Source organism: Pelophylax lessonae (genome assembly GCF_965119305.1).
Source record: "Pelophylax lessonae genome assembly, chromosome: 1".
Taxonomy (NCBI): domain Eukaryota; kingdom Metazoa; phylum Chordata; class Amphibia; order Anura; family Ranidae; genus Pelophylax; species Pelophylax lessonae.
Window position 1 is genome coordinate 438,853,086 of NC_138768.1, and position 25,359 is coordinate 438,878,444.

The following is a 25,359-nucleotide window of genomic DNA, read 5'->3' on the forward strand; positions in this document are numbered from 1 at the left end:
GGACAGGACTTCGCACAGTGACTTTGTTGGCTTCTACATAAGACTTCCTGCTAGGTCGGTGTGGTGAGGTTGGTGATGCCAGTCCTCCCCTCAGGAGTCACTCCGGGACCCCAAGCAGCGGCAGTAAGGGGCGGTGACAGACAGCGGGGGAGGAGGAGGAGGTGGGCTGTTGCCTTTCCCGATTCGCCTCGATCCCAGGCAGGCTGAAGCAGGGGCCGAGGAGGCTGCAGCGGCCACCAGCAGAGAAGCTGGGCTCACATCACTCAGTGCCTCCTCCCCTCTTCCCCCTCCTCCTCTCCCTCCTCCTCCTCTCCTCTCCTCCAGCAGCCTCCTGTTCTCCGGGTCACCCCGTCTTTCTCCTTCCTCCAGCCCCTGTCCTCAGCTTCCTCTCCCCCGTCATCTCCTCCACCTCCTTCCTTCCTATTCCCAGCGTTCCTGGAGCCCCCAAGGACTAGATCCAGATCTAGGTCTGGATTCAGTATGAACCAACAACAACAGCAGCAGGCGCTGCACGGCATGCCCGGGGTGCCTCACTTTCACCACCACCAACTCCAGACACCACCACCACCTCTTCCTCCCCCTCCTCACCACCATCATCATCATCACCACCTATCTGCTGTCCTCAGAGGGCCAGGCTTGGACAGTAATGACAACAACCTCCTGGAGGGAGCAAGGCAACCCCGCAGTCCTCCAAGAAGGAGAGGAAACAGTCCGACCACCAGTGATTACCACCACCATCATCTCCACCACCTCCGATCTCCAGCAGGTAGGACCTTCCAACCTCACATTCTCCACTTGGCGTGCTCTGTGTTTACAAACTTGTCTGTCACTTTGACAGCTCATCCACCTAGCAGCAACCACTCCTCATCGGGGCCCGACTTTTCAGCGACTTTTCCATCGCCTGCCCTCTTTGGGATCCCTCTCACTCCTTTCTTTCGGTGTTTTGGTGGAATGTATAAATCTCAATCCATTCTACATAGCTGTCAGTGTTTTGGTGGAATAGTATAGATCTCACTCCTTTCTACATAGCTGTCAGTGTTTTGGTGGAATAGTATAGATCTCACTCCATTCTACATAGCTGTCAGTGTTTTGATGGGATGTATAGATCTCACTCCTTTCTACATAGCGGTCAGTGTTTTGGTGGGATGTATAGATCTCACTCCTTTCTACATAGCTGTCAGTGTTTTGATGGGATGTATAGATCTCGCTCCTTTCTACATAGCTGTCAGTGTTTTGGTGGGATGTATAGATCTCACTCCTTTCTACATAGCTGTCAGTGTTTGGGTGGGATGTATAGATCTCACTCCTTTCTACATAGCTGTCAGTGTTTTGGTGGGATGTATAGATCTCAGTCCATTCTACATAGCTGTCAGTGTTTGGGTGGGATGTATAGATCTCGCTCCTTTCTACATAGCTGTCAGTGTTTTGGTGGAATGTATAGATCTCGCTCCTTTTTACATAGCTGTCAGTGTTTTGGTGGGATGTATAGATCTCTCACTCCTTTCTACATAGCTGTCAGTGTTTTGGTGGGATGTATAGACCTCAGTCCATTCTACATAGCTGTCAGTGTTTGGGTGGGATGTATAGATCTCGCTCCTTTCTACATAGCTGTCAGTGTTTTGGTGGAATAGTATAGATCTCACTCCTTTCTACATAGCTGTCACTGTTTTGGAGGAATAGTATAGATCTTACTCCTTTCTACATAGCTGTCAGTTTTTTGGTGGGATGTATAGATCTCACTCCTTTCTACATAGCTGTCAGTGTTTAGGTGGGATGTATAGATCTCACTCCTTTCTACATAGCTGTCAGTGTTTTGTTGGGATGTATAGATCTCGCTCCTTTCTACATGCCTGTCAGTGTTTTGGTGGAATGTATAGATCTCACTCCTTTCTACATAGCTGTCAGTGTTTTGATGGGATGTATAGATCTCTCACTCCTTTCTACATAGCTGTCAGTGTTTTGGTGGGATGTATAGATCTCAGTCCATTCTACATAGCTGTCAGTGTTTGGGTGGGATGTATAGATCTCTTGCTCCTTTCTACATAGCTGTCAGTGTTTTGGTGGAATAGTATAGATCTCACTCCTTTCTACATAGCTGTCAGTTTTTGGTGGGATGTATAGATCTCTCACTCCTTTCTACATAGCTGTCAGTGTTTTGGTGGAATAGTATAGATCTCAGTCCATTCTACATAGCTGTCAGTGTTTTGGTAGGATGTATAGATCTCTTGCTCCTTTCTACATAGCTGTCAGTGTTTTGGTGGAATAGTGTAGATCTCACTCCTTTCTACATAGCTGTCAGTGTTTTGGTGGGATGTATAGATCTCGCTCCTTTCTACATGCCTGTCAGTGTTTTGGTGGAATGTATAGATCTCGCTCCTTTCTACATAGCTGTCAGTGTTTTGGTGGAATAGTGTAGATCTCACTCCTTTCTACATAGCTGTCAGTGTTTTGGTGGGATGTATAGATCTCAGTCCATTCTACATAGCTGTCAGTGTTTGGGTGGGATGTATAGATCTCGCTCCTTTCTACATAGCTGTCAGTGTTTTGGTGGAATGTATAGATCTCGCTCCTTTTTACATAGCTGTCAGTGTTTTGGTGGGATGTATAGATCTCTCACTCCTTTCTACATAGCTGTCAGTGTTTTGGTGGGATGTATAGATCTCAGTCCATTCTACATAGCTGTCAGTGTTTGGGTGGGATGTATAGATCTCGCTCCTTTCTACATAGCTGTCAGTGTTTTGGTGGAATAGTATAGATCTCACTCCTTTCTACATAGCTGTCACTGTTTTGGAGGAATAGTATAGATCTTACTCCTTTCTACATAGCTGTCAGTTTTTTGGTGGGATGTATAGATCTCACTCCTTTCTACATAGCTGTCAGTGTTTAGGTGGGATGTATAGATCTCACTCCTTTCTACATAGCTGTCAGTGTTTTGTTGGGATGTATAGATCTCGCTCCTTTCTACATGCCTGTCAGTGTTTTGGTGGAATGTATAGATCTCACTCCTTTCTACATAGCTGTCAGTGTTTTGATGGGATGTATAGATCTCTCACTCCTTTCTACATAGCTGTCAGTGTTTTGGTGGGATGTATAGATCTCAGTCCATTCTACATAGCTGTCAGTGTTTGGGTGGGATGTATAGATCTCTTGCTCCTTTCTACATAGCTGTCAGTGTTTTGGTGGAATAGTATAGATCTCACTCCTTTCTACATAGCTGTCAGTTTTTGGTGGGATGTATAGATCTCTCACTCCTTTCTACATAGCTGTCAGTGTTTTGGTGGAATAGTATAGATCTCAGTCCATTCTACATAGCTGTCAGTGTTTTGGTAGGATGTATAGATCTCTTGCTCCTTTCTACATAGCTGTCAGTGTTTTGGTGGAATAGTGTAGATCTCACTCCTTTCTACATAGCTGTCAGTGTTTTGGTGGGATGTATAGATCTCGCTCCTTTCTACATGCCTGTCAGTGTTTTGGTGGAATGTATAGATCTCGCTCCTTTCTACATAGCTGTCAGTGTTTTGGTGGAATAGTGTAGATCTCACTCCTTTCTACATAGCTGTCAGTGTTTTGGTGGGATGTATAGATCTCGCTCCTTTTTACATAGCTGTCAGTGTTTTGGTGGGATGTATAGATCTCGCTCCTTTCTACATAGCTGTCAGTGTTTTGGTGGAATAGTGTAGATCTCACTCCTTTCTACATAGCTGTCAGTGTTTTGGTGGGATGTATAGATCTCACTCCTTTCTACATAGCTGTCAGTGTTTTGATGGGATGTATAGATCTCTCACTCCTTTCTACATAGCTGTCAGTGTTTTGGTGGGATGTATAGATCTCAGTCCATTCTACATAGCTGTCAGTGTTTGGGTGGGATGTATAGATCTCTTGCTCCTTTCTACATAGCTGTCAGTGTTTTGGTGGAATAGTATAGATCTCACTCCTTTCTACATAGCTGTCAGTTTTTGGTGGGATGTATAGATCTCTCACTCCTTTCTACATAGCTGTCAGTGTTTTGGTGGAATAGTATAGATCTCACTCCTTTCTACATAGCTGTCACTGTTTTGGAGGAATAGTATAGATCTTACTCCTTTCTACATAGCTGTCAGTTTTTTGGTGGGATGTATAGATCTCACTCCTTTCTACATAGCTGTCAGTGTTTAGGTGGGATGTATAGATCTCACTCCTTTCTACATAGCTGTCAGTGTTTTGTTGGGATGTATAGATCTCGCTCCTTTCTACATGCCTGTCAGTGTTTTGGTGGAATGTATAGATCTCATTCCTTTCTACATAGCTGTCAGTGTTTTGATGGGATGTATAGATCTCTCACTCCTTTCTACATAGCTGTCAGTGTTTTGGTGGGATGTATAGATCTCAGTCCATTCTACATAGCTGTCAGTGTTTGGGTGGGATGTATAGATCTCTTGCTCCTTTCTACATAGCTGTCAGTGTTTTGGTGGAATAGTATAGATCTCACTCCTTTCTACATAGCTGTCAGTTTTTGGTGGGATGTATAGATCTCTCAATCCTTTCTACATAGCTGTCAGTGTTTTGGTGGAATAGTATAGATCTCAGTCCATTCTACATAGCTGTCAGTGTTTTGGTAGGATGTATAGATCTCTTGCTCCTTTCTACATAGCTGTCAGTGTTTTGGTGGAATAGTGTAGATCTCACTCCTTTCTACATAGCTGTCAGTGTTTTGGTGGGATGTATAGATCTCGCTCCTTTCTACATGCCTGTCAGTGTTTTGGTGGAATGTATAGATCTCGCTCCTTTCTACATAGCTGTCAGTGTTTTGGTGGAATAGTGTAGATCTCACTCCTTTCTACATAGCTGTCAGTGTTTTGGTGGGATGTATAGATCTCGCTCCTTTTTACATAGCTGTCAGTGTTTTGGTGGGATGTATAGATCTCGCTCCTTTCTACATAGCTGTCAGTGTTTTGGTGGAATAGTGTAGATCTCACTCCTTTCTACATAGCTGTCAGTGTTTTGGTGGGATGTATAGATCTCACTCCTTTCTACATAGCTGTCAGTGTTTTGATGGGATGTATAGATCTCTCACTCCTTTCTACATAGCTGTCAGTGTTTTGGTGGGATGTATAGATCTCAGTCCATTCTACATAGCTGTCAGTGTTTGGGTGGGATGTATAGATCTCTTGCTCCTTTCTACATAGCTGTCAGTGTTTTGGTGGAATAGTATAGATCTCACTCCTTTCTACATAGCTGTCAGTTTTTGGTGGGATGTATAGATCTCTCACTCCTTTCTACATAGCTGTCAGTGTTTTGGTGGAATAGTATAGATCTCACTCCTTTCTACATAGCTGTCACTGTTTTGGAGGAATAGTATAGATCTTACTCCTTTCTACATAGCTGTCAGTTTTTTGGTGGGATGTATAGATCTCACTCCTTTCTACATAGCTGTCAGTGTTTAGGTGGGATGTATAGATCTCACTCCTTTCTACATAGCTGTCAGTGTTTTGTTGGGATGTATAGATCTCGCTCCTTTCTACATGCCTGTCAGTGTTTTGGTGGAATGTATAGATCTCATTCCTTTCTACATAGCTGTCAGTGTTTTGATGGGATGTATAGATCTCTCACTCCTTTCTACATAGCTGTCAGTGTTTTGGTGGGATGTATAGATCTCAGTCCATTCTACATAGCTGTCAGTGTTTGGGTGGGATGTATAGATCTCTTGCTCCTTTCTACATAGCTGTCAGTGTTTTGGTGGAATAGTATAGATCTCACTCCTTTCTACATAGCTGTCAGTTTTTGGTGGGATGTATAGATCTCTCACTCCTTTCTACATAGCTGTCAGTGTTTTGGTGGAATAGTATAGATCTCAGTCCATTCTACATAGCTGTCAGTGTTTTGGTAGGATGTATAGATCTCTTGCTCCTTTCTACATAGCTGTCAGTGTTTTGGTGGAATAGTGTAGATCTCACTCCTTTCTACATAGCTGTCAGTGTTTTGGTGGGATGTATAGATCTCGCTCCTTTCTACATGCCTGTCAGTGTTTTGGTGGAATGTATAGATCTCGCTCCTTTCTACATAGCTGTCAGTGTTTTGGTGGAATAGTGTAGATCTCACTCCTTTCTACATAGCTGTCAGTGTTTTGGTGGGATGTATAGATCTCGCTCCTTTTTACATAGCTGTCAGTGTTTTGGTGGGATGTATAGATCTCGCTCCTTTCTACATAGCTGTCAGTGTTTTGGTGGAATAGTGTAGATCTCACTCCTTTCTACATAGCTGTCAGTGTTTTGGTGGGATGTATAGATCTCACTCCTTTCTACATAGCTGTCAGTGTTTTGGTGGGATGTATAGCTCTCGCTCCTTTCTACTTAGCTGTCAGTGTTTTGGTGGAATGTATAGATCTCACTCCTTTCTACATAGCTGTCAGTGTTTTGGTGGGATGTATAGATCTCGCTCCTTTCTACATGCCTGTCAGTGTTTTGGTGGAATGTATAGATCTCACTCCTTTCTACATAGCTGTCAGTGTTTTGGTGGAACAGTGTAGATCTCACTCCTTTCTACATAGCTGTCAGTGTTTTGGTGGGATGTATAGATCTTGCTCCTTTCTACATAGCTGTCAGTGTTTTGGTGGGATGTATAGATCTCATGCCTTTCTACATAGCTGTCAGTGTTTTGGTGGGATGTATAGATCTCTTACTCCTTTCTACATAGCTGTCAGTGTTTTGGTGGGATGTATAGATCTCACTCCTTTCTACATAGCTGTCAGTGTTTTGGTGGGATGTATAGATCTCGCTCCTTTCTACATACCTGTCAGTGTTTTGGTGGGATGTATAGATCTCACTCCTTTCTATATAGCTGTCAATGTTTTGGTGGAATGTATAGATCTAGCTCCTTTATACATAGCTGTCAGTGTTTTGGTGGAATGTATAGATCTCACTCCTTTCCACGTAGCTGTCAGTGTTTTGGTGGAATAGTATAGAATAGATCTCACTCCATTCTACATAGCTGTCAGTGTTTTGGTGGGATGTATGGATCTTGCTCCTTTCTACATACCTGTCAGTGTTTTGGTGGGATGTATAGATCTCACTCCTTTCTACATAACTGTCAGTGTTTTGGTGGGATGTATAGATCTTGCTCCTTTCTACATACCTGTCAGTGTTTTGGTGGGATGTGTAGATCTCACTCCTTTCTATATAGCTGTCAGTGTTTTGGTGGAATGTATAGATCTAGCTCCTTTATACATAGCTGTCAGTGTTTTGGTGGAATGTATAGATCTCACTCCTTTCCACGTAGCTGTCAGTGTTTTGGTGGAATAGTATAGAATAGATCTCACTCCATTCTACATAGCTGTCAGTGTTTTGGTGGAATGTATAGATCTAGCTCCTTTATACATAGCTGTCAGTGTTTTGGTGGAATGTATAGATCTCACTCCATTCTACATAGCTGTCAGTGTTTTGGTGGAATGTATAGATCTCACTCCATTCTACATAGCTGTCAGTGTTTTGGTGGGATGTATAGATCTCACTCCATTCTACATAGCTGTCAGTGTTTTGGTGGGATGTATAGATCTCTCACTCCTTTCTACATAGCTGTCAGTGTTTTGGTGGAATAGTATAGATCTCACTCCATTCTACATAGCTGTCAGTGTTTTGGTGGAATAGTATAGATCTCACTCCATTTTACATAGCTGTCAGTGTTTTGGTGGAATAGTATAGATCTCACTCCATTCTACATAGCTGTCAGTGTTTTGGTAGGATGTAGAGATCCCTCTGAAGCTCAATTCTGCTTAGCTGTCACACTTTTTGCTGTGGTGTATAGATCTGCCTGACCCTCTATAGCTACTTAGTTTTCACTATCTTTGCTGTGATGGATAGATCCTTGGCTCTATATTACTTATTAGTTTTCACTCTTTTGGTATGATGGTATGATGTATAGATACCTCTAACTTCCTTTTGCTACATAGTTGTCACTCAGTGTGGTGTCATGTATAGATCCATCTGGCTTTCTATTTTGGCTTAGTTATCACACAGTTTGGTAAGATGTACAGATCTCTCTGGCTGCCCATTTCCATCTAGTTATCACTCAGCATAGTGAGATCTATAGATCCCTCTGACTTTCTATTTTACATAGTTGTCACCGAGTTTGGTGAGATGTATAGAACTCTTTGGCTCTCTGTTTCTACCTAGGTATCACTCTTTTTGGTGAGATGTTTAGATCTATATGACCATCTAGTTTTGCTTTTTGTATCCCCCTTTTTGATGTCATGCATAGATGATCCCTCTGACTCTTTATTTCTATTTAGCTGTCATTTTTTTTTTTTTTTTGCTGTCATAGATAGATCCCTCTGACTCTATTTCTACATAGTTGTCAATCTTTTTGGTGATGTGTACAGATTTCTCTGGCTCTAGTTCTGTCTAGTTGTCATTTTTCTGATGTGACATATAGATCTCTGACTCTTTTACATGCCTGTCATTTTTTTTCTTTTATTTTGAGATGTAGAGATTCCTCTGACCCTCTATTTCTTCATAGTTGTCATTTATTTTAATATGATGTGTAGATCTCCGACTGTCTTTTCTACAAACCTTTTATTTCTTTTATGAGATGTATAGATCCCTCTGACCCTCTATTTTGACTTAGTTATCAGAATTTGTGGTGTGACATATAGATCCCTCTGACTTTATTTCTACTCGATTGTCACACTTTTGGATGTGATGTATAAATCTCCAACTCTTCATTCCTGCTTAGTTGTCACTCTCTTTGGTCTGATGTATACATCTTTGGCTCTATATTACTTATTATTTTTCAATCTTTTTGGTGTGATATATAAATCACTCTGACTCTATTTCTACTGTTGTCACTTTTTTTGGTGTCATTGATAGATCCCTCTGACTCTCTATTTCTACGTAGTTGTCAGTCTTTTTGGTGCAGTGTATAGATCTCCCTAACTCTTCATTTCTGCCTGGTTGTCACTCTTTTTGGTACAATGTATAAATCTCAGATTCTATTTCTACTTAGTTGTCACTCTTTTTGGTACAATGCATAGATCTCAGTGTCACCCTTTTTAAATATATATGTATATCCATCTGATTCTCTATTGAAGCTTAGTTGTCACTCTGGTGTAATTTATAGATGCCCTTGGCTCTCTATATCAGCCTAGTTGTCACTCTTTGTGGTGTAATCTATAGATCCCTCTGGCTCTCTATTTTGACTTAGTTGTCACTCTTTTTGATGTCATGTATAGATCCCTCTGATTCTCTATTTTGGCTTAGTTGTCATTTTTTTGGTGTAATTTATAGAACCCTCTGGCTTTCTATTTCGGCTTAGTTGTCACTCTTTTTGGTGTCACATATAGATCCCTCTTATTCTCTATTCAGCTTAGTTGTCACTCTTTTGGTGTAATAAAGGAAGTGTGAAGATTGGTGGTGGCGCTACCTCTGTATGTTGATGTATGGAGATGTTCCTTTTCGAGATGAACGAGCAGTCAGAGAAGTCAGCGGCGGGTGCCGTTTCCGAGGGGAAGGAATTCGCTGCTACAGTTTCCGGCATTGGCCAATGCCGGAAACTGTAGCAGCGAATTCCTTCCCCTCGGAAACGGCACCCGCCGCTGACTTCTCTGACTGCTCGTTCATCTCGAAAAGGAACATCTCCATACATCAACATACAGAGGTAGCGCCACCACCAATCTTCACACTTCCTTTATAACACTTGCACCTTACACCCAAGGTCTGATTGGGGCAGCTTACACCTCTATCTAATATATTTCTCTCCCAAACATCTAGTCCGTAGCGCTGGTCATATTTCTTTATTACTTTTGGTGTAATGTATAGATCCCTATGACTATCTGTTTCAGCTTATTTGTCACTCTTTTGGTGTAATGTATAGATCCCTATGACTATCTGTTTCAGCTTATTTGTCACTCTTTTGGTGTAATGTATAGATCCCTATGACTATCTATCTGTTTCAGCTTATTTGCCACTCTTTTGGTGTAATGTATAGATCCCTCTGACTTTATTTCAGCTTATTTGTCACTCTTTTGGTGTAATGTATAGATCCATATGACTATCTGTTTCAGCTTAGTTGTCACTTTTTTGGTGTAATGTATAGATCCCTATGACTATCTGTTTCAGCTTAGTTGTCACTTTTTTGGTGTAATGTATAGATCCCTATGACTATTTGTTTCAGCTTATTTGTCACTCTTTTGGTGTAATGTATAGATCCCTATGACTTTATTTCAGCTTATTTGTCACTCTTTTGGTGTAATGTATAGATCCCTATGACTATCTGTTTCAGCTTATTTGCCACTCTTTTGGTGTAATGTATAGATCCCTCTGACTTTATTTCAGCTTATTTGTCACTCTTTTGGTGTAATGTATAGATCCCTATGACTATTTGTTTCAGCTTATTTGTCACTCTTTTGGTGTAATGTATAGATCCCTCTGACTTTATTTCAGCTTATTTGTCACTCTTTTGGTGTAATGTATAGATCCCTATGACTATTTGTTTCGGCTTATTTGTCACTCTTTTGGTGTAATGTATAGATCCCTATGACTTTATTTCAGCTTATTTGTCAATCTTTTGGTGTAATGTATAGATCCATATGACTATCTGTTTCAGCTTAGTTGTCACTTTTTTGGTGTAATGTATAGATCCCTATGACTATCTGTTTCAGCTTAGTTGTCACTTTTTTGGTGTAATGTATAGATCCCTATGACTATTTGTTTCAGCTTATTTGTCACTCTTTTGGTGTAATGTATAGATCCCTATGACTTTATTTCAGCTTATTTGTCACTCTTTTGGTGTAATGTATAGATCCCTATGACTATCTGTTTCAGCTTATTTGCCACTCTTTTGGTGTAATGTATAGATCCCTCTGACTTTATTTCAGCTTATTTGTCACTCTTTTGGTGTAATGTATAGATCCCTATGACTATCTGTTTCAGCTTATTTGTCACTCTTTTGGTGTAATGTATAGATCCCTATGACTATCTGTTTCAGCTTATTTTCACTCTTTTGGTGTAATGTATAGATCCCTATGACTATCTATCTGTTTCAGCTTATTTGCCACTCTTTTGGTGTAATGTATAGATCCCTCTGACTTTATTTCAGCTTATTTGTCACTCTTTTGGTGTAATGTATAGATCCATATGACTATCTGTTTCAGCTTAGTTGTCACTTTTTTGGTGTAATGTATAGATCCCTATGACTATCTGTTTCAGCTTAGTTGTCACTTTTTTGGTGTAATGTATAGATCCCTATGACTATTTGTTTCAGCTTATTTGTCACTCTTTTGGTGTAATGTATAGTTCCCTATGACTTTATTTCAGCTTATTTGTCACTCTTTTGGTGTAATGTATAGATCCCTATGACTATCTGTTTCAGCTTATTTGCCACTCTTTTGGTGTAATGTATAGATCCCTCTAACTTTATTTCAGCTTATTTGTCACTCTTTTGGTGTAATGTATAGATCCCTATGACTATCTGTTTCAGCTTATTTGTCACTCTTTTGGTGTAATGTATAGATCCCTATGACTATCTGTTTCAGCTTATTTTCACTCTTTTGGTGTAATGTATAGATCCCTATGACTATCTATCTGTTTCAGCTTATTTGCCACTCTTTTGGTGTAATGTATAGATCCCTCTGACTTTATTTCAGCTTATTTGTCACTCTTTTGGTGTAATGTATAGATCCATATGACTATCTGTTTCAGCTTAGTTGTCACTTTTTTGGTGTAATGTATAGATCCCTATGACTATTTGTTTCAGCTTATTTGTCACTCTTTTGGTGTAATGTATAGATCCCTATGACTTTATTTCAGCTTATTTGTCACTCTTTTGGTGTAATGTATAGATCCCTTTGACTATCTGTTTCAGCTTATTTGCCACTCTTTTGGTGTAATGTATAGATCCCTCTGACTTTATTTCAGCTTATTTGTCACTCTTTTGGTGTAATGTATAGATCCCTATGACTATTTGTTTCGGCTTATTTGTCACTCTTTTGGTGTAATGTATAGATCCCTATGACTTTATTTCAGCTTATTTGTCACTCTTTTGGTGTAATGTATAGATCCATATGACTATCTGTTTCAGCTTAGTTGTCACTTTTTTGGTGTAATGTATAGATCCCTATGACTATCTGTTTCAGCTTAGTTGTCACTTTTTTGGTGTAATGTATAGATCCCTATGACTATTTGTTTCAGCTTATTTGTCACTCTTTTGGTGTAATGTATAGATCCCTATGACTTTATTTCAGCTTATTTGTCACTCTTTTGGTGTAATGTATAGATCCCTATGACTATCTGTTTCAGCTTATTTGCCACTCTTTTGGTGTAATGTATAGATCCCTCTGACTTTATTTCAGCTTATTTGTCACTCTTTTGGTATAATGTATAGATCCCTATGACTATCTGTTTCAGCTTATTTGTCACTCTTTTGGTGTAATGTATAGATCCCTATGACTATCTGTTTCAGCTTATTTTCACTCTTTTGGTGTAATGTATAGATCCCTATGACTATCTATCTGTTTCAGCTTATTTGCCACTCTTTTGGTGTAATGTATAGATCCCTCTGACTTTATTTCAGCTTATTTGTCACTCTTTTGGTGTAATGTATAGATCCATATGACTATCTGTTTCAGCTTAGTTGTCACTTTTTTGGTGTAATGTATAGATCCCTATGACTATCTGTTTCAGCTTAGTTGTCACTTTTTTGGTGTAATGTATAGATCCCTATGACTATTTGTTTCAGCTTATTTGTCACTCTTTTGGTGTAATGTATAGTTCCCTATGACTTTATTTCAGCTTATTTGTCACTCTTTTGGTGTAATGTATAGATCCCTATGACTATCTGTTTCAGCTTATTTGCCACTCTTTTGGTGTAATGTATAGATCCCTCTGACTTTATTTCAGCTTATTTGTCACTCTTTTGGTGTAATGTATAGATCCCTATGACTATCTGTTTCAGCTTATTTGTCACTCTTTTGGTGTAATGTATAGATCCCTATGACTATCTGTTTCAGCTTATTTTCACTCTTTTGGTGTAATGTATAGATCCCTATGACTATCTATCTGTTTCAGCTTATTTGCCACTCTTTTGGTGTAATGTATAGATCCCTCTGACTTTATTTCAGCTTATTTGTCACTCTTTTGGTGTAATGTATAGATCCATATGACTATCTGTTTCAGCTTAGTTGTCACTTTTTTGGTGTAATGTATAGATCCCTATGACTATTTGTTTCAGCTTATTTGTCACTCTTTTGGTGTAATGTATAGATCCCTATGACTTTATTTCAGCTTATTTGTCACTCTTTTGGTGTAATGTATAGATCCCTTTGACTATCTGTTTCAGCTTATTTGCCACTCTTTTGGTGTAATGTATAGATCCCTCTGACTTTATTTCAGCTTATTTGTCACTCTTTTGGTGTAATGTATAGATCCCTATGACTATTTGTTTCGGCTTATTTGTCACTCTTTTGGTGTAATGTATAGATCCCTATGACTTTATTTCAGCTTATTTGTCACTCTTTTGGTGTAATGTATAGATCCATATGACTATCTGTTTCAGCTTAGTTGTCACTTTTTTGGTGTAATGTATAGATCCCTATGACTATTTGTTTCAGCTTATTTGTCACTCTTTTGGTGTAATGTATAGATCCCTATGACTTTATTTCAGCTTATTTGTCACTCTTTTGGTGTAATGTATAGATCCATATGACTATCTGTTTCAGCTTAGTTGTCACTTTTTTGGTGTAATGTATAGATCCCTATGACTATCTGTTTCAGCTTATTTGTCACTCTTTTGGTGTAATGTATAGATCCCTATGACTTTATTTCAGCTTATTTGTCACTCTTTTGGTGTAATGTATAGATCCATATGACTATCTGTTTCAGCTTATTTGTCACTTTTTTGGTGTAATGTATAGATCCCTATGACTATCTGTTTCAGCTTATTTGTCACTCTTTTGGTGTAATGTATAGATCCCTATGACTATCTGTTTCAGCTTATTTGTCACTCTTTTGGTGTAATGTATAGATCCCTGACTCTCTATTTTCATTAGTTGTTACTTTTTTTTAATGAGATGTATTTGATCTTTTGTAAAGCAAGTATAAAGAAAAATAATGGTAAAAAAGGGTACTTAGATGTGTATCAGCAATCCCTCTTTGACATATTTCTCTTCAATCCATATAGCTGGAGGTGTGTCATGTATGTACATATTTTATGTGCAGGGGTCTTCCTCTTTCTAGCCTCACAGAATTGGATGTATGTATTTTTACAAAAAAAAGTCCATGACATGAATTGAAATAGTAATCTAAGCTGGAGACGAGGTGCATTCATTAACCTCTGTCTGCCCCATCATCACTATTGGATGTATTGATTATAGCTAGGCATTGGGTTGGGTACCACTGGCTAGGCAGCATGCCATCTAGAAAAATGAGATTGGGTCTTTTTGTTGTGGGGACTGACATGGTCACTGAGCTTCTCTGCAGTCCTGACTTTAAGAATTAAGATGCAAATTTGGATGTGTTTAGAATGAACAGTACAGATCTTGGGATGTGTTAGGGAACAGAAGTGTGGAAAGTCATAGGAGACTGGTAATGGAGGATGGGTGTGAAGGGGTTGGATGGATATGGCAGAGGATGGGTTAAGCTGGGAGCGCTGGACACACAGAGCCCCTCCTCGACCTCCTGTCATACATTCCTGTAATGCTGGCCACATGCTGGGGCGGGGAGGGGAAACTTATATGGATTTTACTGCTGCTGTATTGTGATCTTGTCTGTAGATGTGCTGATCACATCCAGAGGGATCTCTAATATCAGGCTGTTTAGGAGAAAAGCAGAGCTCTACGACTGATGGTTAACCAATCAATAGTCTAAACCGTGACTGCAACTTAGTAACAAACGCTTGCTGGAGACATTCCCTAATAAACAACTGTGGGCTTCTAGTACAGTAGATAGAGCAGTTTTGTCATGGCAGTCCCTCTCCGCTTGTCTGACCCCATGCTGATCATTTCTGCCATGTTTGCACTAAATAATATGCTGGCTAATGAGAGTGGCTAATGCATGGGAATCAGTGACAGAGACTTTGGGGGTGGGGGTCAGTTATCTTAGTGCTGTGCAAAGGTTCATGAAATAATATTTCTATGTTTTTTGTATTTATAGCTGAAAAAGTTTTTGTTTATTTTTGTCAAAATGCCATGGAAGGCTATCCAGAGTTGCGATGTTCTGTTCTATAAATAATATACCTTGGAGAGTATATAGCTGTGCTGATCATAAGTAATTTGCATGCAACGCCCCTTCCAGACTTGACAGCTCCTGCTGTAACCTAAATATACTCCGCTACATAGAGCAACAACGGATCGCCTGACATTGACAAATACTTCTCTCTGTTTACATATAAGCTACAATCCTTCCCTGTCAAATGAAGATATTTAACAAAGTCTGCTCTAGACATAATGGATTGTGTGGGTTATAATGGCGGAACTATTTAGATCTTAGACTCTGAACTGTTTCATCTCATATCTGCTAATAGCTGTTCTTCTAAACCAGACACCCAGAATATTGTGTTTTCAGTGCACTCCCTGCTTCCTTAGGATTCACATTTATTATTATTATTATATTTTCCTTTTATTATATCTTCCAGTGAAAACTGAAAAGCACGCTGACGCACGTTAACGCACATTGTCGCACGTTTTCAATGCAGTGTATCCAGAGATGTATAGTAACTAAGTAGAACTACTTCACTACTGTACTTAAGTACCGAAAGGCGGTATCTGTACTTTCCTAGCGTAGAATTTTTTTCTCCTACTTCCACTTTTACTTCACTACATTTTTTCAATGATTTCAATACTTCTACTCCGATATTTTTTTTTGTGCTGCATAGTTACTCGTTACAATTATAAAAATTACCACTGCCAGAACAGTAGATGGCAGGTTTCATGAAGCTCAAAACATGTTTATTATCAGCGCATACGAAAATAAAAGCTACTGTATGTATAAATAAAAGCTGCATTTGAAATAATAAAAACAATATGATGTTCAAACTTTTGACTTCTTTCTTTAATTACTACATAACACAGTACTTGTACTTTTACTTTCAGTACTTGAGTAGCAATTTTTTTTTCAAAACTACTGGTACTTTTACTTTTAGTACTTGAGTAGCAAATTAAAAAAAAACTACAATACTTAAGTACAAAAAAAGTTGAATACTTTAGTACTTCTACTCAAGTCACTTTTTGATTGAGCACTTCCACTTCTACTAAAGTATGGGTTTCGAGTACTTTATACAACTCTGAGTGTATCGGATGTCTACGTGTGTCATAACATACAGTACACCAGTGCACAGTGACAAGCAGTATGCTGGGTTTATGCACATTGACATGTATCATGATTGCAACTTTACCAATTCAGCTCCAGAAGATTTACCCTTTTTCACGACCAGGTAAATTTTTGCGATACGGCACTACGTTACTTTAACTGACAATTCCGCGGTCGTGCGACACTGTACCCAAATAAAATGTATGTCTTTTTTTTTTTCCCCCACAAATAGCGCTTACCTTTGGTGGTTTTTGATCACACTGCATTTTTTTTGTTTGTGCTTTAACCACTTTACCACCGGAGGATTTTGCTGTCCTACGTCCAGGCCACTTTTTGCGATTCGGCACTGTGCGACTTTAACTGACAATTGCACGGTCATGCAACGCCGTACCCAAAAGAAATTTACGTCCTTTTTTTCCCACAAACAGAGCTTTCTTTTGGTGGTATTTGATCACCTGTGCAATTTTAATTTTTTGCGATATTAATAAAAAAAAGCGACAATTTTGAAAAAATAACAATATTTTTCTACTTTATAAATATCCAATATATTCAATTTTTGTCATATATTTAGGCCAAAATGTATGTAGCTACATGACTTTGACAAAAAAATTCTCAATGAGCCTATTTTTAACCGCTTTAAGACCTGAAGATTTTACCCCATTCCTGACCAGGCCATATTTTGCGATTTGGCACTGCATTACTTTAATGGACAATTGCACGGTCGTGCGATGCTGTACCCAAATTTATGTCATTTTTTCCCCCATAAATAGAGCTTTCTTTTGGTGGTATTTGATCACCTGTGCGATTTTTACTTTTTGCGCTATAAACAAAAAAAGAGCAACAATTTTGAAAAAAATAACAATATTTTTCACATTTTTTTATATGAAATTCCCCCCCAAAAATGTAAAAATCAAAATTTTTTATCATTTTAGGCCAATTTGTTTTCTGCTACATATTTTTGGTAAAAAAAATCGCAAGAAGCGTATTTTGATTGGTTTGCGCAAAAGTTATCGTAGCTACTAACTACGGGAAATTTATGTAATTTTTATTGTTTTTTTTTTAACTAGTAATGGTGGCGATCTGCAATTTTTTTTTTCGGGACTGCGACATTGTGGCGGACAGATCGGACCCTTGACTGACATTTTTGACACTTTTGGGGGTACCAGTGACATTACTACAGTAATCAGTGCTATAAATATGCACTGTTACTGTAAAAATGACACTGGCAGGGAAGGGGTTAACTTTATTGGGGAGAGAGAGGGGTTAATGTATGCCTGGTGCTTACTAACGTGTGTGGGAGGAGGGGACTGTGTGACACAGGCACAGATCGCAGGTTCAGCTATGCTGAATCCTGCAATCTGTCACTGTTTGTCACTTAGGAGATCCGCCACACTCCACACTCTATCCCCGACGATCGGGGAAGAGCGGCGGTGATCACCGCCGCTCATCCCCTGGCCCGACTCCCGCTGTGACTGAATACAGCGGCAGCGAGCCTCCGGCGGCGCACGTGCGCCGCCCACAAGGGGAGGAGTCCAGTGACGTAGGTCTACATCGCTGGACGATATCGAGCCGCAGTAGGGTCAACGTGACTGGTCGGCAAGTGGTTAAACAAAAAATACAGACAATTTGGAAAAATGTGAATTTCTGCTATAAAACATATCCAATAAAAAAATGTTAAAAACCGGGAGGAGTTTAGCCATGGCGGGTGAGGACATGCTTGGAAGGAGCTCCCGGTCCCTCCCTGTAAAGCCCAGCAGGTATGCTGATTTCCCCGTTGAACTTCCCCGCTCTTTACGCAACAAAAAATACAGACAATTTGGAAAAATTTGAAAAATACAGACAATTTGGAAAAATTTGAATTTCTGCTATAAAACATATCCAATAAAAAAATGTTAAAAACCGGGAGGAGTTTAGACATGGCGGGTGAGGACATGCTTGGAAGGAGCTCCCGGTCCCTCCCTGTAAAGCCCAGCAGGTATGCTGATTTCCCCGTTGAACTTCCCCGCTCTCTACGCAGCATTGACCCAAGAGAGAGGCTGAGTTATCCGATACTCAACAACGGGCTCAAGGAACGCCCTGTCAGCAGAGGAAGGGGAGATGCTGACGGCAGATGAGGGAAGACGAGAGAGCTCTCATGGCACCGCTGAACGATTTAGTCTCCGCTCACACTCACACCCTCCGCACGGCCTCCACAAGCGGTAATACTGGTGGCTTGTTACTAACTTTACCATCGGGTCAGGTGATCGATTCTAGTTGAAAGTCGGTAAGCCTTCCCCCTCCTGTCTACGATTAAAAGCAACTCTTGCCGTAAGAAAGTTTGGGAAAGTTCCCCTGCACTGAGGATTGACTGGTCTCATTTTTCTCTTCCTTCCGGTTTATGTTTATGTTTATCAACTTGGAATGGGGCTTTGGCGAGTTAAAGAGGGGGTGTAGGACTGAGACAAAATGTACCATCATTACCTAAATTGATGAAATCTACTGTTTTCATCAATTTAGGCCAATATGTATTCTGCTACATATTTTGGTAACAAAAATCCCAATAAGCGTATATTGATTGGTTTGCGCTCTTAATGACCAGGCCATTTTTTGCGATTTGGCACTGCGTTAGTTTAACTAACAATTGTGCGGTCGTGTGACGCTGTACCCAAATAAAATTAATGTCCTTTTTTACCCACAAATAGAGCTTTCTTTTGCTGGTATTTGATCACCTCTGTGGTTTTTAGATTTTGCACTATAAACAAAGAAAAGCGACACTTTTGAAAAAAACTTTCTGCTATAAAACATTCCAATAAAAAAATTTAAAAAATCTATTTGTTTTTATCAATTTAGGCCAATTTGTATTCTGCTACATATTTTTGAAAAAAATACCAAAAAGCGTATTTTAATTGGTTTGCGCAAAAGTTATAGCGTTTACAAACTACGGGATAGATTTAAGGACTTTTTATTTATTTAATTATTAGTAGTAATGGCAGCGATCAGCGAATTTTATTGGGACTGCGGCATTACGGCGGATAGATCGGTCACCTAACTGACATTTTTGACATTTTTTTGGAGACCAGTGACATTACTACAGTGATCAGTGCTAAGTAAAATGCACTCTTACTGTATAAATGACACTGGCAGGGAAGGGGGTTAACACTGGGGGGGATCAAGGGGTTAAATGTCTTCCCTTTTGTGCTTACTGACTGTGGGGGGATGGGTTGGACAGAGGCAGAGAGATCGGTGATTCAGCTTAGCTGAATCACACAATCTTTCCCTGCCTCTCTGACAGAAAAGCCGTCTGCTTTCTTTACATAGTCAGGCAGCTTTTCTGTTATTCTAACCGAAGATCGCAGGAGGCCGGCGGCGACCTGAGCCCGCTCCTAACTCCCGCTGTGTCTAATCACGCGCGCCGCCGAGACCGTGTGCACATAATCATGTATATGTACGTGATTGTGCGCAGTTGAGCCGCCCTGCCTCAGTATATCTGCATGGGGCGATCGGCAAGTGGTTAAAACCCAACTGCAACTAAAAAATTACTCCCTGGTGTGGAGCTGTGCCTGCACTGCTGTGTCACACATTTCACAGAGCTGGCAGAGGTGCTGAAAGGAGGAGTTTCAGGAGGCGGAGTCAGTACAGACAGCAAGGTACCATGGGATATGTAGTCCTAAGAGATTGAAAGTAAACAGCAGAGGAGAAGCTACAAAGCATGCAGGGAATAGAGGAAGTTGTGAAAAGAGATGAACAGCAGACAGGCAGAACTCACAATATGAAAGAAGATTTTTCAAGTAAACTTATACTGGATTGTCAAATGTAACTATTGTGTGTATTGATATTACAATGCTGATGTCATAGTATAACTCCATAGAACTCCTTTGATTTTTGAGTACACCGGAGTATAAATCGGATAGATGGTCTTGCTACAACACAGCAATTACTGTATGTTTAGTATTGCAATGTGTTAAAAAGAGATACATGTTGAACAATATTTAGAAACAAATCATTATGATACATGTAGAGATCCTCACATGTCTGTTTAGTAGCATAGGATCTAATTTACAAAATGTAGCATAGGATCTAATTTACAAAATGTAGCATAGGATCTAATTTACAAAATGTAGAGGTACACTGGCAAGAAATACTGACAGAATCTGCCAGCAATAAGTTGCTCTTTTGTGCATGGATCTAGTGTGTATGCACGTGAGGGGATATCCTGGCAAATTAAGGGAATTCCTTGGGGACCCCCAGGTCATCTGAACTAGTGTCCCCATCTGAAGATTTCCCCTCTTACTTTTCTGGGGACAAACCAAAATTTGGGCTTTTCTTTTACTTTCACTTTCATTGATAATGGTAAACAGGACAAATAAATAGGGTGAATCTCCCTAATGGGGGCACAGGCAGCAATAAAAACCTGACAGGGGTTCTAATCCCTCTTCACTCCGTCCAAAACTAAAATAAAGTTTTGCCTTTAGTTATACTTTAAGGGCTCGTTCACACCAGATGCAGTCCAGTACATGTTTATTCTGCTTTAAAAACTCATGGACAACGTTTAACATGGATTCACACCAGTGCAGTTCCAGTGTAGTCAGCAAAAGGTAGAACATGTTGCTTTTTTTTTTATGGAATGTATCTGGAATGCGACAAAACGCATCAAAACATACCAGAATGCAATGTCCTCAATTGAAATAAAGAAAAAAAAGAGGGAAAAAAGTACTAAAACACAACAAAAACCTGCATGCAGAAATGCATCCGGAACACAGAAATTGTGCTGTGCACTGGCCCTAACTTCTATAGGCCTCAAACAAAAATGCAAAAACATGTCTTGATTTTAGAAAGGCATTGCCAGCACAATGATAGAAACCAACACAATTTTAATTATGGAGAAGTTAGACACATGCGTTTCAGTGCTTTGGAATGCATCCTTTAACCACTTTCACCCCCTTCCTGCCTAGGCCAAGTGAAAGCTTTCAGTGCTGTCACACTTTAACCGCTTGCCGACCGCCGCAAGTACATATACTGCGGCGGTCAGCCCCTCACAGGCAGAGTGACGTATCGGTACGTCACTAGCCTGTGAGGCTCTGGGGAGCGAGCGCGCGCCGGCGGCGCCGTCCCACTCCCGCGCGGTCACGGACCCCCCCCCCCCCCCCGCGCGCGTGTCCGCCGGTCACTCGGCGATCGGCGGGGGCGAGGGAGAAAGGCAGGCAGCTTGTGTAAACAAGCTGCCTGTCAGTTCTCCCTGTGTAGAAACACTGATCATACGGTTCTACTATGTAGGACCGTTGATTAGTGTTCCTACAGCTCAAGCCACAGCCAATCACAGTTAGAATCACGCCCCTAGGGACACACACAGCCCCTCCCTCTCAAATAAAGTTAACCCCTTCACTGCCAGTGTAATTTTACAGTAACAGTGCATAAATATAGCACTGATTACTGTAGAAATGTCACTGGTAACCCCAAAAGTGTCAAAAATGTCAGTCAAGGGTCCGATCTGTCCGCCCCAATGTCGCAGTACCGCAAAAAAAATCGCAGATCGCCGCCATTACGCGTTAAAAAAAAAAAACAACAAAAATGACAAAAATCTTTCCCTTTGTTAGTATACGCGATAACTTTTGCGCAAACCAATCAAAATACGCTTTTTGCAATTTTTTTTTTACCAAACATATGTAGCATAAAACAAATTGGCCGAAAATGTTAAAAAATTTTGATTTTTACTTTTTTTTGGGGGAATTTCATATAAAAAAATGTGAAAAATATTGTTATTTTTGCAAAATTGACGCTCTTTTTTTGTTTATAGCGCATGATCAAAAAATCGCACAGGTGATCAAATACCACCAAAAGAAAGCTCTGTTTGTGGGAAAAAAAGGATGTCAAATTTGTTTAGTTACAGCGTCGCACGACCGCGCAATTGTCCGTTAAAGTAACGCAGTGCCGAATCGCAAAATACCCCCTGGTCTTTTAGCAGCCAAATCCTCTGGGGCTTAAGTGGTTAAATGGCAATTTCGCGGTCATGCAACAATCACTGCTTACCATAATTAACCCTGTGCTGGCAGATCTCATTATCAGTTTAAAACTAGATTTGAACAGTCATAACAAAGGGTTAAAGATCTAGAAGCCTGTCTTCTGCATTCTGTGTTAATAAAGGGAAACCGAGTCTGTCCCCTCTTTGTCTTCTTTCAGTTTCACGTTGGAATTGTTCAAAGTAGCTTGAAGCCTGCCCAATGGCCCGCTCCAAATAAGCAGCTAGAAAAATAGCTTAAAAAAAAAAAAGGTTTTAGGTATGCTGAGTGAATGGGTACGTACACATAACAAACAAATAGAGGGGATTTCTCAAATGTGACTGCAAAAACAGAAATGCACTTAAAATAACAATAAAATAATAATAGAATAAAAATAATTGTGGCCATGTTTTCATGTACATGCATAAGTAGAAAGTATGCTGAACATTTCCTTGATTGTAATTTGTTTTTATTCTGTGGGTTTAATGTTTATACAAAACTAAGAGGTAACTACACTTTTGTTGTGAAAAACAATCAGCAAATATAGAAAAAACAATACAGCGTATACAATTGTGACACAAATCATATTGTAATTGAATATTAATAAAATTGACCTTTCCTTTTCAATCTGCAGCTGTTGTATTTTTCTGAAAATGCAATGCAATATGGCTACCTGGAGGTGTTCTGTACACATAATGTATACTGACTACACCCCAGAAATAATTTCCTGCTTGTGTGATTGGCTTACCAATTTTCCCAGAAGTCTGCCTAAGATTCAAGTCAGATTTCTGGCATCCCCTGCAACAAAAATGTCATTTTTGGTGAGATACTCCCAATAGGAACACGTCTAAAGGGATGCAGGCCCAGCAGCTTTCCTCATTAGAGCCCTGCAGCTGCCACAGCTGATAGATATTAATGAAACCACTCGCATTAGACCCACTCAGCACAGAGGAACAAACAATGATTTCTTCAGAAAAACAAAAGGTAGAAATCTGCAACAAAGTTTGTTAAAATCCTTGTAATGTACAGAGATCACCCAGAGGGGAATGTTTTTTTTTTCTCAACAAAAGTGGAGTTTTGCTTTAAACTTCTATGGAGATGGTTGAAGAGGCAATACAAATTAAATTTGGGATTCCTGCATTTTTTTAAACAATGAGCCATTTATAAAACTAACAAAAAAATAAAATCACAATTCAAGGTACTTTTAAGGAATGCTGTCTAACCACTTGCCGAACGCCACATGCAGATTTACTACGGCAGGGCGGCTCGGCGACACATAATCGCACGCCCCTGGAGTTGCGCTCCCGTGAGAGTGAGAGCCAGACTGCGGGAGGAGTGGGCACGATCGCTACTGGCCTCCCTCGGTCTTCAGAGAAACTGACAGGAGAGCCACCTGCCTATGTAAACAAAGCAGGCGGTTCTCCTGTCACACAGACACAGAAAGATCATGTGTCTCAGCTAAGCTAAAACACGGATCTCTGTGTGTCTATCGCAGAGCCCCGCCCACAGTTAGTAAGCACAATTAGGCATACATTTAACCTCTTGAGCACCCCCAGTATTAACCCCTTCTCTGCCAGTTTCATTTATACAGTAACAGTGCATATTATTTAGCACGAATTACTGTATTAATGTCACTGGTCCCCAAAAAGTGTAAAAAATGTTAGGGGGTCCGATCTGTCCGCCACAATGTTGCAGTCCAGCTAAAAATTGCTAAACGCCGCCATTACTAATAAAAAACAAAAAAAAAATAAATAAAAATAAGTCCAAAAATCTATCCTGTAATTTGTAAACCCAATAACTTTTGCTCAAACCAATTAAAATATGCTTTTTGGGATTTTTTTTTTAACCAAAATTATGTAGCAGAATACAAATTGGCCTAAACTGATTAAAAAATTAGATTTTTACATTTTTTTTTAAATTTAATTAATTTTAATACATTTTTTAAATTGGGAATGTTTTATAGCAGAAAGTAAAAAATACTGTGTTTTTTATTTCACAATTGTCGCTTTTTTTTTTTTTGTTTATAGCGCAAAATCTAAAAACCGCAGAGGTGATCAAATGCCACCAAAAGAAAGCTCTATTTGTGGAAAAAAAGGAGATCAATTTTATTTCGGTACAGTGGCGCACGACCGCGCAATTTTAGTTAAAGGAACACAGTGCCGAATCACAAAAAAATGGCCTGGTCATTAAGGGGGTAAAACCTTCCGAAGCTGAAGTGGTTAATAGAAAAGTTTGAAAATTAAGATTTGACAGGGCATTGGTCTGAGAACAGGGAATATGTAACTGTGACAGTGGGTGAATGTGTACATTCCCTAGCAAGTGTTAACATTGTAGAGGGATTTTTTTAGTAAGAACATTTTTACAGAATTATCAGGAAATAATAGAGCTTTGAGGACCATGGTAAGTTATATACTGTACATACCGGTACATACAATCGGTTAAACTGGCTTTCAACCAGTTTACCTGATTATATTTGTAAGGGTTTTGTAAGGCGGTCTCTTTGGTGAACTGAATATAGTGGTACAGTACATGCACACTTATCTTTATTATTGTTATAATCTGAATTATAGAATCCATTATTCTGAATTATCTGAATCTATTATTATTAGCTAGGTGGGTATGTAATAGAAAAAAAAGGAAGACTAAAAGAAAAGAAAGCATTTTTTTGTATTGTCCATGTTGTGTGCATTATCATATCAGGTAACCAATAATTTCAGGGAAAACACATCTGTAAATGTAATAAATACCTAGCTACAGTTAAAGGATAACTACAGTTTATTACTTTCTTTACTAGAGAACAAATCTATGGGACGTTCTTTGCTGTTCCTGGCATTATTGTATAGCTGTACTTCAAATTGTTGCCAGTCATGCAGTTACTTCTACTTACATGTTGATAGAGAGGGGATATGGCTAAAAACGTCTGGGAAATGAACACAGAAACCAATTAAGGAAACGCTTTATTTGCAGAATGAAAAGGATTAGATCTAAGGTCTGTTTCTTTGCTGTCTCTGTGACCCCATGGAGTGTTTTTCTCTCACTTCCTGCCCCCAGAGTCAGTGGTGCCACCCGAGATAGGAAATGGGTTCAAATCTCCATTCTAGAGACATGGACAG

The 25,359-nt window shown here is 39.7% G+C and overlaps 1 protein-coding gene across 1 annotated transcript in view; it reads left to right on the plus strand.

Moving 5' to 3' along the window:
* Positions 1–354: 354 nt before the first annotated feature.
* RNF38 (ring finger protein 38) overlaps positions 355–25,359 on the plus strand; it is a 443,031-nt gene continuing 418,026 nt past the window's right edge. The window contains exon 1 of the mRNA XM_082261799.1: positions 355–766. Within this exon, the coding sequence (XP_082117925.1) occupies positions 481–766 (286 nt within the window). The 5' untranslated portion in view covers positions 355–480. The remainder of the gene's footprint in view (positions 767–25,359) is intronic.